This window comes from Macaca fascicularis, chromosome 11, assembly GCF_037993035.2.
Source record: "Macaca fascicularis isolate 582-1 chromosome 11, T2T-MFA8v1.1".
NCBI lineage: Eukaryota > Metazoa > Chordata > Mammalia > Primates > Cercopithecidae > Macaca > Macaca fascicularis.
The window spans coordinates 50395476-50409364 of NC_088385.1; the positions used below are offsets into that span (position 1 = coordinate 50395476).

Sequence of the window (13889 nt, forward strand, 5' to 3'; positions counted from 1 at the left end):
TAACTTAAAAATGTAGTCCTAAATTATTAGTGATATAGCATCATCTTCAGTTGTTGCCTAGAAAAATACTCTGTGTTATATAGTCTCTGTAGATTTTTTTATTATTCTTTCTAGTTTTTAATTTGGTTTATTTCTTTACAAGGATGGTACTCCACCACTTTCTTGGCACATGAGATGCAAGATTGCTCAGGGTGCAGCTAATGGCATCAATTTTCTACATGAAAATCATCATATTCATAGAGATATTAAAAGGTAAATGCTACTGTTTAAAAGCTTTTGGAAAGCTGTCTTTAAAGAATAGTTTGCTGTCACTCTATTCACTATTCACATGCATGTCTTAACCTAGAGCACCTGGACTTTTTCCCATCACTCCATGAAAGCTCTTCTCAATAAGGACATCTGTAATCTCCTTTATTCCAAGCCCAGTGACCTACTTTCAGTACTCATCCTACTTGACCTTTTTTATTTGTTTTAATAGTAGTTTATTCTGTTCTTCTTGACCCTTTTGCCTTATGGAAATTAGTTGTTTTCTTAGTTTATGGATCACCATTCTTTTCTGAATCACCTTCATCCTTCATGAGTACGTTTCAGTTCTCTTTCTTTCTTGTTTATTTATCTAGTTAAATATTTACCTACTCTAAGTAACATATTAATATATAGAGCTCAACATCAATCAAATCACAAAATAACAGTACACACATATATATTATATATAATATAGTATAGTATATAGGATTAATATAAAGAACATTTTCCAAGAAAGTGATATTTAAGCAGAGATTCAAAGAATGGGCAGGAAATAAGTAGGCACAATTTGAGGGTAACTGTAGAATAGATGATGGGGAAAAGAACATTCTAGGCAGAAGGAACTGCATTTGTAAGACCAGTGGTGAGAGAAAATATGGGAGCATGATGAGTTACAAGAAATGAAATATGCTTTGGGAGCCAAGACAGTAGGATCATTTGAGGCCAGGAATTGCAGACCTGATTACGTTCCCTGGACAACATAGATATCTTCATTTATATCTTCAGCTCAGACCAAACCTGGTAATGCATGCCTACACTTCCAGATGCTGGGGTGGCTGAGGAGGGAGGATGCTTGAGCCCAGGAGTTCAAGGCTGAAGTGAGCTATGATCATGCCACTGCTCTCCAACCTGGGTAATAAAGCAAGACTCTGTCTGAAAAAAAACAATAAATGCAGTATGACTGAGATGCAGAAAGTTATGGGGTGGTGGATTGAAGATAAAACTACAGAGAAGTGTAGGAAGCTAAGTCCTATAGGACCTAATGGGCCAAGGTAAGGCTTTTAGTTTTATCTCAAGTGTAATGAGATGCCATTGAAATTTTTAAGTAGGAATGTGGCATCATCTTTAAGTTTTGCAAAGATGATTTTGACTCTAATGTAGAGAACAGTTTATAAGAAGAAGCAGTTAGTAGGCTATCATAGGTGGCAGTTCATATGAATAGAGGTGAGCAGATTAGAAAGATTAAAATGGCAAAGCTTGTTGATACCTTGGCTATGCAGGGGTTCAGGAAGAGGGAAGTATCACAAATGACTCCCGGAATAATGGCATCCAGACTTGCATTCTGGAATGATTATGGCATGATTCACTTATATAGAAAGGACCAAAAAAAGACCTGGTTAGGTTGGGGTTAGAGAGATGGTTAGAAAATGTGAATTCTCCTTTGTACGTGTTGTCATTGAGGTTCTTTTAAGATATAGTAGTAGAGATGTTAGTGTGATATACAGATTTGGAGCTGATGGTCTGAGCTGAAGATATAAATGTGTATATTACTTGCATACAGGTGATAATTGAAGTGACTGTATTCACTTGAGGGGAGATGTAGATTAAGAAAAGGTCACAAGATTAAGTCTTGAGGAACCCTAAGACTTAATGGCCAAATAGAAGGGATGATCACAAAAAGGAATCTAAGGAAGTACACATACAGAGAAAGGTAAGGTGAAAACCTGCAGAGTGTGGAGTCCCTGAAAATGAGGAAAGAAAGTGTTTCCCAAGAGGGAGTAGTCAAAAAGAGTCAAGTGCTTTAATCATTGGATTAGCATCACCATTGTCTTTGGTGACTTTATGGAAACCCATTTCCATGTAGTAATTGGTTTAGAAATCACATTGTAGTTGAGAGAGTGAGAGCTAGAGAACTGAGATAGGAGTACAGACAAGTCTTTTAAGACATGTTACTAAGGGGACAGCTAGAAATAGATATGTCATTCAGGAAACTTTTTTTTTTTTTAAGAAAGCAGAGACTAAACTGTGCTTATCTGCCTATAGGAAGGATCCAGATTAAGAGGGAGAGGATACCGTGGAAGAGAGAAATGAGATTATGTGTTCAGTAGGGTTCCTGAGAATGTAAGCAGCTCGAGCAGAGGAACTGACCCTAGATGAGAAAAGAAACACCATCTCCTATCCTTCATGTATTGTTGGTACTTTCTCATGTTCTTATCATTGTCTCTTTTCTCCCTATATGTTCTTTTTTTTTTTGAGACGGAGTTTCACTCTTGTTACCCAGGCTGGAGTGCAGTGGCGCGATCTTGGCTCACTGCAGCCTTCGCCTCCTGGGTTCAAGAGATTCTCGAGCCTCAGCCTCCTGAATAGCTTGGATTACAGGCATGCACCACCACGCTCTGCTAATTTTGTATTTTTAGTAGAGATGGGATTTCTCCATGTTGATCAGGTTGGTCTCGAACTTCTGACCTCAGGTGATCTGCCCACCTTGGCCTCCCAAAGTGCTGGAATTACAGGCGTGAGCCACCCGCCCGGCTTCTTCCTGTGTGTTTTTGCTGAGTGATATTATGTTGATTTTAACTGCTACTTATATGTGACTGTTTTTCGAATCTGTATTATAAGCTTCCAGTCCTGGATTTTTAGTATCCCCGTACCAAAAACACTGCATCTGGGTATCCCACAGTAACCTTTAAGTCAGCACATCAGAAATCAAACTCATCAGGTCTTTCCAACCTAAAGTCTTTCCACATTTCCTTTCTGATCCAGTGAAGTCACTATTCATTCTCTCTCTCAAGCTGAAGACGTTCTCATTCTCTGTATCATGCTAATTACGAAATTCTGTTGAGTGAGCCTCAAAATTTTCACTTTCCATTTATCCCATGTTATGACCATTTAGACCCTCATTATCTCTCATTTGCTTTGTTACAAACCTTTGTAGTCAACCTAAATCCAGCCTATCAGTCCTCATCTATTCACTACAATGCTACCAGGTCATGGTCCTAAAAGTTAAGTCTAATAACATCAGTTTCCTACTATGAAAACTTTAGCTGGTAGCCTGTTGCTCACAGGATAAAATTCAAATAATCTCCATGTTTCTAGGACACTCATTCCTTGAAGTTGACCATGTACACCATATCATATTTTCGTCACTCTGTAGCTGTTACTCCATTTGCCTGGAGTGCCTTTCTTTCCCTCATGTAACTATCAACTTCTAATAATCCTTCAATACTAAGCACACTTTTCACCCTCTGTTTGAAATTTTTCCTGCTTTTTCCAGGCACATGGTTGTTCTCTCAGCATTTTGTACCTAATATTACCATTGTTTTAAAAAATTATTTATGCCTTTGTCACAGACAAGATTTTAAGACTCCCCCATGCCCAGAGCTTAAATACTAAACGACATAGGGAGTTCTCAATAAGATTGTGTTGAATGAAAGTATGAAAGCATATAATGAATTAATTGAGATATTTTGGCCATATTTTTTTCTCTTCAAAAGCCAGATAGTACAGAACAAAAGAATAAAGAAATGCATAATTGAGATACTTTGGTTGGAAATTTGTTTTTAAATGAATTGATACATATTAAGAAAGGAATTATTAAAGGTGCCTTAGAAGACTTTGTAGTAATTTACCCTATAATAAATTATTTGTGGAATAATGAAAATATCTCTTACTAATGTAGACAGTTTTATTTCATTTTTATTCTCCTAAATTTTTTCCTCAAGAAACATAAAAAGAGAGGACAGTTGCTTCTCTTTAGCTATAATCTGAGTTCTAGGTTTATTAATAGAAATTTTAGGCTTTTATGATGCATACTATAAAATGTTATACTCTGTAAATATGTACATAGACATGTATGCATATACATATATACATGCATACATACATTTAGCTAAGGAACTGTTTGACTTTTTTGGGGTGGGGAAAACATTTTTTTTCTTCAAACTTTACATTTTTTTCAGTGCAAATATCTTACTAGATGAAGCTTTTACTGCTAAAATATCTGACTTTGGCCTTGCACGGGCTTCTGAGAAGTTTGCCCAGACAGTCATGACTAGCAGAATTGTGGGAACAACAGCTTATATGGCACCTGAAGCTTTGCGAGGAGAAATAACACCCAAATCTGACATTTACAGCTTTGGTGTGGTAAGTTCCATATACATAATAAGTAAAAATAGTCATTCTGCTATAATTGTGGAAATGAAGTAGACTATTATTTAATACACCCATCTTGTTTAGCTCTCTTATGTAACAACACAAGTTTTTCACATTAACCTCTACTTATACCAGAAAGTTTGTAAAAACTTCTTCCAATGTGTAAAACTTTTGAATTGATTTTTGAAATGACTACAAGAAATGATTTTCTTGCCATCTCTGTTTATGAATTAGCATGACACCTAATGCATTAAATGAATCGTGTCGTGCCGTATATACTTTAGTCTCACATTTTTTGACATTTACTAATCTACCTGTCTATTCCCAATAAATTTTAAGATAGAGTAAGAGATAGGTGTGGGTGGTTGGAGAAGCCAGGGGCTTTTTCTTCAATTTGTTTTTTCATATGTGTCCCATATATGGAAATTTAACTTCATAGTACTGTGAAAACAAGGCATAGGACTGTAGAATATGCCTAGTGTTTAGAAACTAATATTCTCCTAAGAGCCAGAGAAAATTATTCTTGTGAAGAATCCCTAAGAGGCAGGAAAAGGATTGGGAGTTCCCAGAACATATGTTGAGTGGGGCTGACTCTTTAGTAGAATTGCCAATAGAAAAGAGCTGCTTATGGTCATGATGGGGTCTGAGATATCCCTGAAGGAGGGATGGCGAAAAATGCCCAAAGCTCGTGTTCTTTCCACTTTAATATCTAAAAGACATAGCTTTGTATAGAATGATTAATCAAATTTTGTAACCAAGATTCATATTCCTTCTAGTTTATATTTATTTTTGTCTTGAGTATTATATATATAATTTATTAGTATCATGTATAATATATGTATATTTTAGAGACAAGGCCTCACTTGGTCACCCAGGCTGAGTGCAGTGGTAGAATTACGGCTCACTGCAGCCTCAACCTCCTAGGCTCTAGTGATCCTCTCACTTCAGCCTCCCAAGTAGCTGGGACTACAGATATGTGCTACCACACTCGGCCAATGTTTTTTAAAATTTTTTGTAGAGACAGGGTCTCCCTGTTGCCCAGGCTGGTCTTGAAGTCCTGGGCTCAAGTTATCCTGCCACATCTGTCTCCCAGAGTGCTGGGATTACAGGCGTTAGCCACCATGCCCAGCCTGTCTTGTGTATTATATTAATGAAATTTTTTTGTCTTAATAGGTTTTACTAGAAATAATAACTGGACTTCCAGCCGTGGATGAACACCGTGAACCTCAGTTATTGGTAATTGAAATATTCGTTTTCCTCAATCCTTTTTTCTCTGCTTTTGTAGTCTAAATTTATATGGATAAATTTGACATCTAGAAATAACATTTTCTGTTGGCAGTCTTTCCATTGGGTATTACACAATAGCATATGGAAAAAGCATTAAATATTTTTCATTCTCAGCTCTCCCATGAAGTATGTGTGAAGCCTAGAAAAGTCACTTACATATTCTTTGTTCTGATTTCTTTGTGGGTAAAATGAAAATAGAACTAAATGATTTCTGAGGTCCTCTTTAGCTTATGTTTATTTTGTTACTTTCAGGGTGGCTACTCTTAATAACAGTGTTTTCAACATTTTCAGAAAGGAAAAAAATGGCTTCCGTTCAAATTTCTCTCAGAATAAAATTGCTAGTAAAAGTTCTCTACTTATTTCTATCATGGAGTATTTTATTTACAAAGTTACAATAAAAAACATACCAAATTTGCTATTGTTAGGAAAAACTCAAATCATGTATTTCCTTTGCTCTCATACCACAGCAATAATCAACACAGAAGATTTCTGTGACCAAATGTGAGTGGGGAGGATTTCTCTCCACCAACAAGCAGGCAGTCTACTTTGCAGCGAAAGTCAGCTGGATCTCCTCCAATTTAATTCTGACACTATGTTCCTAGAGATAGCATCAGAATCAGATCCCACAGGTTAAGGGCTCAGTCCCTGAGACTGTGATCCCACCAGACACCAGTCGCAAGTTTAGGCCTCCAGAACTTCTGACCAACTGCCTTCAAGTTGGAGTTCCTATGACCTCCTCTGTGGGTATGGAGGGCTCAAGATTGAACCCAGATTGATTCACTAACTTGCATGCAGCATATACTTTACCTAAGTTTTCCATCATTTTGCCTAAGGCTTTTTCTTTCAAAATATATAAAAGCCTCAAAACTTTGGCTTGAGTAAGGATGAAATGCAGAAAAACATAAGCTCTATCTCAGTCACAAGTTTTGTGTTTCATCATATAATAGTGAAAATCACAAATCTTTGGAGAATTACACTCTTTCACCCATTCTTAAGGTTTGACTGTGATGTGACTCTAAAGTAATAAGATTTTTGTACAAGCACAGTTAAAAAAAAAAATGATCCTTTGAAGAACCCTTATGTTACTAGATTCTGCCATGGCCAAACATTTTCAGAATTTATCTTTTGAAAGTGTTTTTGAAGAGTTTACCTCTCATGAATAGTTTTTTTCATCTGTATTAGTTTCCCAGGACTGTTGTAAAAATGTACCAAAAACTGTGTGACTTAAAGCAACAGAAATTTATTTGCTCGTAGTTCTGGAGGCCAGAGTCTGAAATCAAGGTATTGGCAAGACTATGCTCTCTCTGGAGGCTCCAGAGAGAATCTTGCCTTGCTCGTTGGATGTGGGGCTTACCTCCAGGATTATCTATAATCTGGAATATTCTCATCTCAGGATACTTAATTACATCTAAAAAGGCCCTTCTTTTCCTAATAAGAGGACATTTACAGATTCCAGAAATTATGGCATAGACATGTTTTGGGAGACCATGATTCACCCAACTTACTATCCTATTCCTACACTTCTCTTTCTGTTAATTCTTTTTTTTTATCATGGCCTGCTCCCCATTTTTCCCCTCCCTTTTTCTCTTTGATTCAACAATCTTAGTACCCATAGAGAAGTTTATTGGGTACAGGGAGGAGGAGTCAGGGTCCAAAAAATTGGAGTTGCGCTATTAGAAGCACATCAAGAAGCAGACCACGCTGTGCTGCCCACCTAGTAAATGCTGCTAATGGAAACATATAAGCAATTAGCTCATAACATAAATATAAAAATTGGAAGGCAGATGGGTGGAAGTATCTAGAAGGTATAAATAAATATACATTTATATTACACACACACACACACACACACACACACACACACACACACACCGTCATGTGTTGCCAAATGACAGGAATATGTTCCGAGAAATGCGTTGTTAGGCAGTTTCATTGTGTGAACCTCATAGAGTGTACTTACACAAACCTAGATGATGTGACCTACTACACACCTGGGCTGTATGGTATTGCTCCTAGGCTACAAACATATGCTGTACAGCATAATACTGTCCTGAATACTGTAAGCAATTGTAACACAATGGTAAGTATTTATGTATGTAAACATAAAAGAGGTACAGTAAAAATATGGTATTATAATCTTATGGGACCACCATCTATATGTGGTCTGTCATTGACCAGTTGACCAAAATGTCATTTTGTGGTAGATGGATGTACTTATTTACATAGAATTTGTCCTGTATGTCTTGTTTTTTTGTTTGTTTGTTTTGTTTTGTTTTTGGAGACAGAGTCTCGCTCTGTCACCCAGGCTGGAGTAGTGCAGTGGCGCAATTTCGGCTCACTGCAATCTCTGCCTCCTGGGTTCAGACGATTCCCCTGTGTCAGCCTCCCAAGTAGCTAAGATTACAGGTGCACACCACCACGCCTGGCTAATTTTTTGTATTTTTAGTAGAAACAGGGTTTCACCATGTTGCCCAGGCTGGGTCTTGAATTCTTAATAAGGTTTTAAGATAAGATAGTAAAATGAGAGTACATGTTATTACAAAGTAGATTAATTTAAATAATTAAAATATACATTCTAATTTCCTTCACTTTGATTTGAAGCTCTTAAAGTTTTAACACTCATTTTAAAGCTAGATATTAAAGAAGAAATTGAAGATGAAGAAAAGACGATTGAAGATTATATTGATAAAAAGATGAATGATGCTGATTCCACTTCAGTTGAAGCTATGTACTCTGTTGCTAGTCAATGTCTGCATGAAAAGAAAAATAAGAGACCAGACATTAAGAAGGTATGAATTTTGTTTATTTATTTAAAAAGTGAAAGGGGTGGGGTTCATCATATTTTCCAGAGTGTATATTTTAAAGCAAGTGTATAATGTGGTTCTTTTGTTTTTTTCTATGTCTTTTTATAAGGTTCAACAGCTGCTGCAAGAGATGACAGATTCTTAAAACTATTGGAATAGACTCTTGACTTTTTATATACACCTATCTCAACCATTTTTTTTTTTTTTAATTTGAGATGGAATCTCGCTCTGTTGCCCAGGCTGGAGTGCAGTGGCGTGATCTCGGCTCACTGCAAGCTCCACCTCCCGGGTTCACGCCATTCTCCTGCCTCAGCCTTCCAAGTAGCTGGAGCTACAGGCATCCACCACCACGCCCGGCAATTTTTTTTTTTTTTTTTAGTAGAGACAGGGTTTCACCGTGTTAGCCAGGATGGTCTCGATCTCCTGACCTCATGATCCCCCCGCCTCGGCCTCCCAAAGTGCTGGGATTACAGGCGTGAGCCACCACGCCTGGCCTCAACCATTTTTTTAACTAATTTTTTTCCCAAATATTCTTCTTTACCTTTAACAAGGTGCAGGCTGTTGCAGGGCAGTGGTTATTAAAGCATGGGTTGAACTTCCAACATATAAAAATAGAGCCACCATATCAACACTTAGCCCTACCCATTAGTATCACACCCAGTTCTTACAGTAATCCCTGAGATATCTCCAAGCATCAAACACAGTTTGAAAATTACAGAGTTAGCAAAAAGAGCCTGGGCTGTATGTAGGGTGGAAACACTCTGATCTGAAGCCCAACTGACTCCACTACTAATTTGCTGTAAAGCTTTGGACATACACTTAGCTGCTGTGAGCCACTAATAACATTGGGCTAATATCTGCTGTGCTTCTCTGACAGGTAATCATGAAAATCAAATGATGCAGAATATATACAAGCACTTTGTGAATTATAAAAATAATACAAAATTTAAAGTTTATAGAGCCAGTTACAAAATCCTATTAGTCATATATTTATAGATTGTGTTCACAGCAATCATTTAACCACAAATAAAATATCCCTTGATGATGCTGCCATAATGATATGTCCATTATTAGATTATGTTACATGACAAAGTTGAAAGAATTTTGCAGATGCAGCTAAGGTTCCTGAACAACTCACTCTGAGACTGTTGAAAGGGCCTGATCTAATCAGGTGAACCCTTGCAAGAAGGATTCTCCTTCTTGTAAGCCTTGAAGAAGTATGTACCATGTTGTGAGAGGGCCACATTGGCTAAAACCTAAAGGTGGCCTCTAGAAGATGAGACGTACCTTCCAGTTGTGGGCAAGCAGGAAAAAAATTGGAACCTCAGTTGCAACCACAAGGAATTGAATTCCACCAACAATCTGAGTGAGCTAAGAAGAGTACTCCAAGCTTCAGATGATACCACAACCTGGCTGACACCTAGATTTCAGCTTTGCGTGATCCTCAGTATGAGAACCTGTCTGTGCTGTGCTGGACTTCTAATATATAGAACTGTGAGATAATGGGTCACATTGGCCAGTTGTGGTGGCTCATACCTGTAAATCCCAGCACTTTGGGAGGCTGAGGTGGGCATATCCCCTGAGGTCAAGAGTTCAAGACCATTTTGGCCAACATGGTGAAACCCTGTCTCTACTGAAAATACAAAAATTAGCTGAACGTGGTGGTGAATGCCTGTAGTCCCAGCTACTTGGGAGGCTGAGGCAGGAGAATTGCTGGAACTGGGGAGGCGGAGGTTGCAGTGAGCTGAGATTGTGCCCACTGCACTCCAGCCTGGGTGACAGAGCAAGAGTCTGTCATTCATAAATAAATAAATAATTAATTAATGGATCACATTAAGCCTTTAAGTTTGTGGTAATCTATTATGCAGTAATAGAAAACAAATACAGATACTCTCCCATGATGTTTTTCCCATGATGATTTCCCGTGATATTTACAGGTTCTGCCCACATTTGAGGGGTATGTGGGAATAAAACAGAGCATGTACAGTGGGGGGCTTATAGTCTACATACTGAAATGTGGGGTTGGAGCCCCAACACAAAGACCCCAGCAGGGCACTGCCTAGTAGAGCTATGGGAAAGGTGCTGCCACCCTCCAGACTTGAGAATGGTAGAGCCACCAGCAGCTTGCACTCTGAGCTTAGAAAAGCCACAGACACTCAACTTCAACTATGAGGGAAGCCGCGTACCCTGCAAAGCCACGGGAGTGGAGCTGCCCAAGGCCTTGAGGGCCCACCCCTTGCACCAGTGTGCCAGGATGCAGGACATGGAATCAAGGAATATGTTGGGGCTTTTAAGTTTAATGTCTTCCCCGCTGGGTTTCAGACTTGCCTCGAGCCTGTTGCCCCTTTCTTTAGCCAATTTCTCCGTTTTGGGACAAGAATGTTTTACTCAGTGCCTGTACTACCAACTGTATCTTGGAAGTAAATAACTTATATTTTATTTCACAGGCTCATAGGTGGAAGGAGTTTACCTTAAGTCTCAAATGAGACTTTGGACTTTTGAGTGATGCTAGAATGAATTAAGACTTTGAGGGACTATTGGGAAGGGATGATTATATTTTGCAATGTGAGAAAGACATGAGTTTTGGGGGGCTGGGGGTAGAATGACATTGTTTGGGTGTTTGTCTCCTTCAAATCTCATGTTTAAATGTAATCCCCAGTGTTGGAGGTGGGGCCTGATGGGAAATGTTTGGGTCATGGGGGCGGATCCCTCATGAATGGCTTAGAGCCACTGGTGATGAGTGAGTTCTCACTCAGTTCGTGCAAGACCTGGTGGCTTAAAAGAGTCTGCTCCCCCTTTGCTTTCCATTGTGATTGTAACCTTCCTGGGGCCTTCATCAGAAGCCAGGCAAATATTGGTGCCATGCTAGTAAAGCCTGCAGAACCATAAACAAAAAAAACCTTTTTTCTTTATAAATTACCCAGCCTCAGGTACTCCTTTATAGTGATGCAAAACAGGCTAACAATATATAAATTTGTAATTTTTAAGTTATATATTGTTTTTATTAAACACTTATGAGTACTGTTTGAAGTGCTTTATTTAATCCTTATAACAATCCTATGAATTTGGTAATAATATTCACATTTTACAGATGAGGAAATTACCCAAGATTATGTAGCTAATAAGTTGCATGGCAGAAATTAGCATCTGGCATCAGTTTGCAATCTTTACCACTAACACTATGTCTGTGCATCATATTAATCATAATCATTTTCTCTGTCATGTGTTGAAAGCTATTGTGCCAAACATTGTGCTAAGAGTTTTAGAAGCATGATCTGATTTGATAAATCTACAGTATAGATTCTATTCTTTTACTTCTTGAGGAAATTTTGAGACCCCCCCAAAGATTAAATAACTTCTTTCCCTTGTTCATTGTATTAAACTGCAGTTCTCCACTCATCTGTATATTTGATGCCTTTTGCAATATGGCTTTGTAATTTTTCCCATCAAGAAGTAAAGTCTATTTCCTCAACCATTAAATCTGGGCTGGCCCTTGTAACTTGCTTACAGAAAAAGTGATGGTCAGTTCCAAGCCCAGGCCTCAAAAGCCCTAATGCACTACTTCTCTCATTTGGAACCCTGCCACTGACATGAGAACAAGCCAAGGCTAACAAGTTGCTAATGACAGACCATGCAAAACAGAGACAACGCATCTCAGATGAGGTCATCCTTAATCAGCCCGCCTGCCAGCTGATCACAAACATACATGAGACATGAGAGGTCAGCCAACTGTAGATTTGTGAGGAAGGATAGCTGTTGTTTTAAACTGCTATTTTTTTTTTTTTTTTTGGTACAGTCTCACTTGGTCACTCATGCTGGAGTATAGCAGTCTGATCATGGCTTACTGCCGCCTTGACCTCCCAGGCTCAAGTGATCCTCCTGCCTCAGCCCCTTGAGTAGCTTGGAGTACAGGTGCATGCCACCATGTCCAGCTAATTTTTGTTTTTAATTTTTTATAGAGACAGGATCTCACTATGTTGCTGAGGCTGGTCTTGAACTCCTGGATTCAAGCAGTTCTGCCTCAGCTTCCCAAAGTGTGAGATTACAGGTATAAGCTACCATGAAAATCACATTGAAAATCACAGTTTGTTATGCATTAGTATTACTAAATCATGTTTAGTCATGTAGCCAGTAAGTGGCAGTCAGAAACACACACACACACAAGGATATGGCCCAGCTTATCTTACTATAAATACAGCTTGATAATTACAAAACTAAGAAATACAATCTAACCCCCATTCATGGCTTGCCTCTTTCCCATTAACCATCCAGAGTTCACTAAGAAACTACAGCCTGACTGAATCCTAGCAAATGAGGGTAGTAGTGGGCAGCACTGACAGTGGAATAGAGGCTGGTCTCAGTCTTTTCGGAGCACAGAATCAGCTGAATGAAGATCCCTACTGGGAGTCACTTGATGCTCAGGAATGGGTCAGTACCGACATTTTGTGTGGTGGAACCCATGGCTTTCACAGGGCAACAGATTTTGCCAGTGCTAGTGAGTTTTGCTGTGGCCAGAAATAAAATGATGGAGGCTAGATCCTCTGGTGACCTACCACTGCTGGCATGTGCTCCTTTCACAGCTGTTCTTCAAGGAAAGGTAAATTCATTTATTCATTCAACAAATTTAAAAATGCCCACTATGTCATAGAAACTTCTAGGTGCTAAGGATGTAGCAATGAATGAAACTAAGCTTCTTGCCCCATTGAACTTGAAACTTTTAGTGGAAGAGATAACATATGCACAGATATAGAATACCTAAGTGCCATGAGAAGGATTAAAGCAGGATTAAGGTGAGAGGAACAAGGAGTACAATCAGATTGGGAAATTAGGGGAGACCTCTCTAAGGAGATGACACTGACCCTTGAGCAGAGACCTGTAAGTGAGGAAGGCATGTAGACACCGGGTTAGAGTGATCCAGTGTGGGGAACACATTCAGTGCTCTTGAGGTTGTGCTTGGTCTACTAGAGGAACAGAGAGCTGTCTATGAACTGAAGCAGACTGATCAAGGAAGGTAGAGAGTCACGGGCAAGTCATGTAGAAGCTACTGGGCAACAGTAAGACCTAAACTTTCTTCTATGAGATAGTGCCACTATCATAACTAGTACAGTGTAAAACTTCAGTTTGTTGGCTGAATTGGGGTGGGGGAGAGCTACAATTTATATGATTTAAGGTAAACTGTTCCCAGTCATGGCTAGCCATGAATCATTTGTAGAACTATTTGATTCCTGGACCCACCTACTGGGTCAAAATCTAGCATGAAACCCAGAATTAGTATTTTATTTAAAAAAGAACATTCCAGGCTGGGTGCGGTGGCTCACGCCTGTAATCCCCACACTTTGGGAGGCCGAGGTGGGTGGATCACGAGGTCAAGAGATCAAGACCATCCTGGCCAACACAGGG

At 38.9% G+C, this 13889-nt stretch overlaps 1 protein-coding gene across 8 annotated transcripts in view; it reads left to right on the forward strand.

Annotated features, from left to right (window-relative positions):
- IRAK4 (interleukin 1 receptor associated kinase 4) overlaps nucleotides 1-8666 on the forward strand; it is a 32509-nt gene extending 23843 nt beyond the window's left edge. For all 8 annotated transcript variants that reach the window (XM_005570616.5, XM_005570614.5, XM_074006654.1 and 5 more), the window contains 5 exons: nucleotides 143-252; nucleotides 4206-4389; nucleotides 5572-5634; nucleotides 8316-8474; nucleotides 8599-8666. In XM_005570616.5, the coding sequence (XP_005570673.2) occupies nucleotides 143-252; nucleotides 4206-4389; nucleotides 5572-5634; nucleotides 8316-8474; nucleotides 8599-8634 (552 nt within the window). In that variant the 3' untranslated portion in view covers nucleotides 8635-8666. The remainder of the gene's footprint in view (nucleotides 1-142; nucleotides 253-4205; nucleotides 4390-5571; nucleotides 5635-8315; nucleotides 8475-8598) is intronic.
- Nucleotides 8667-13889: the final 5223 nt, after the last annotated feature.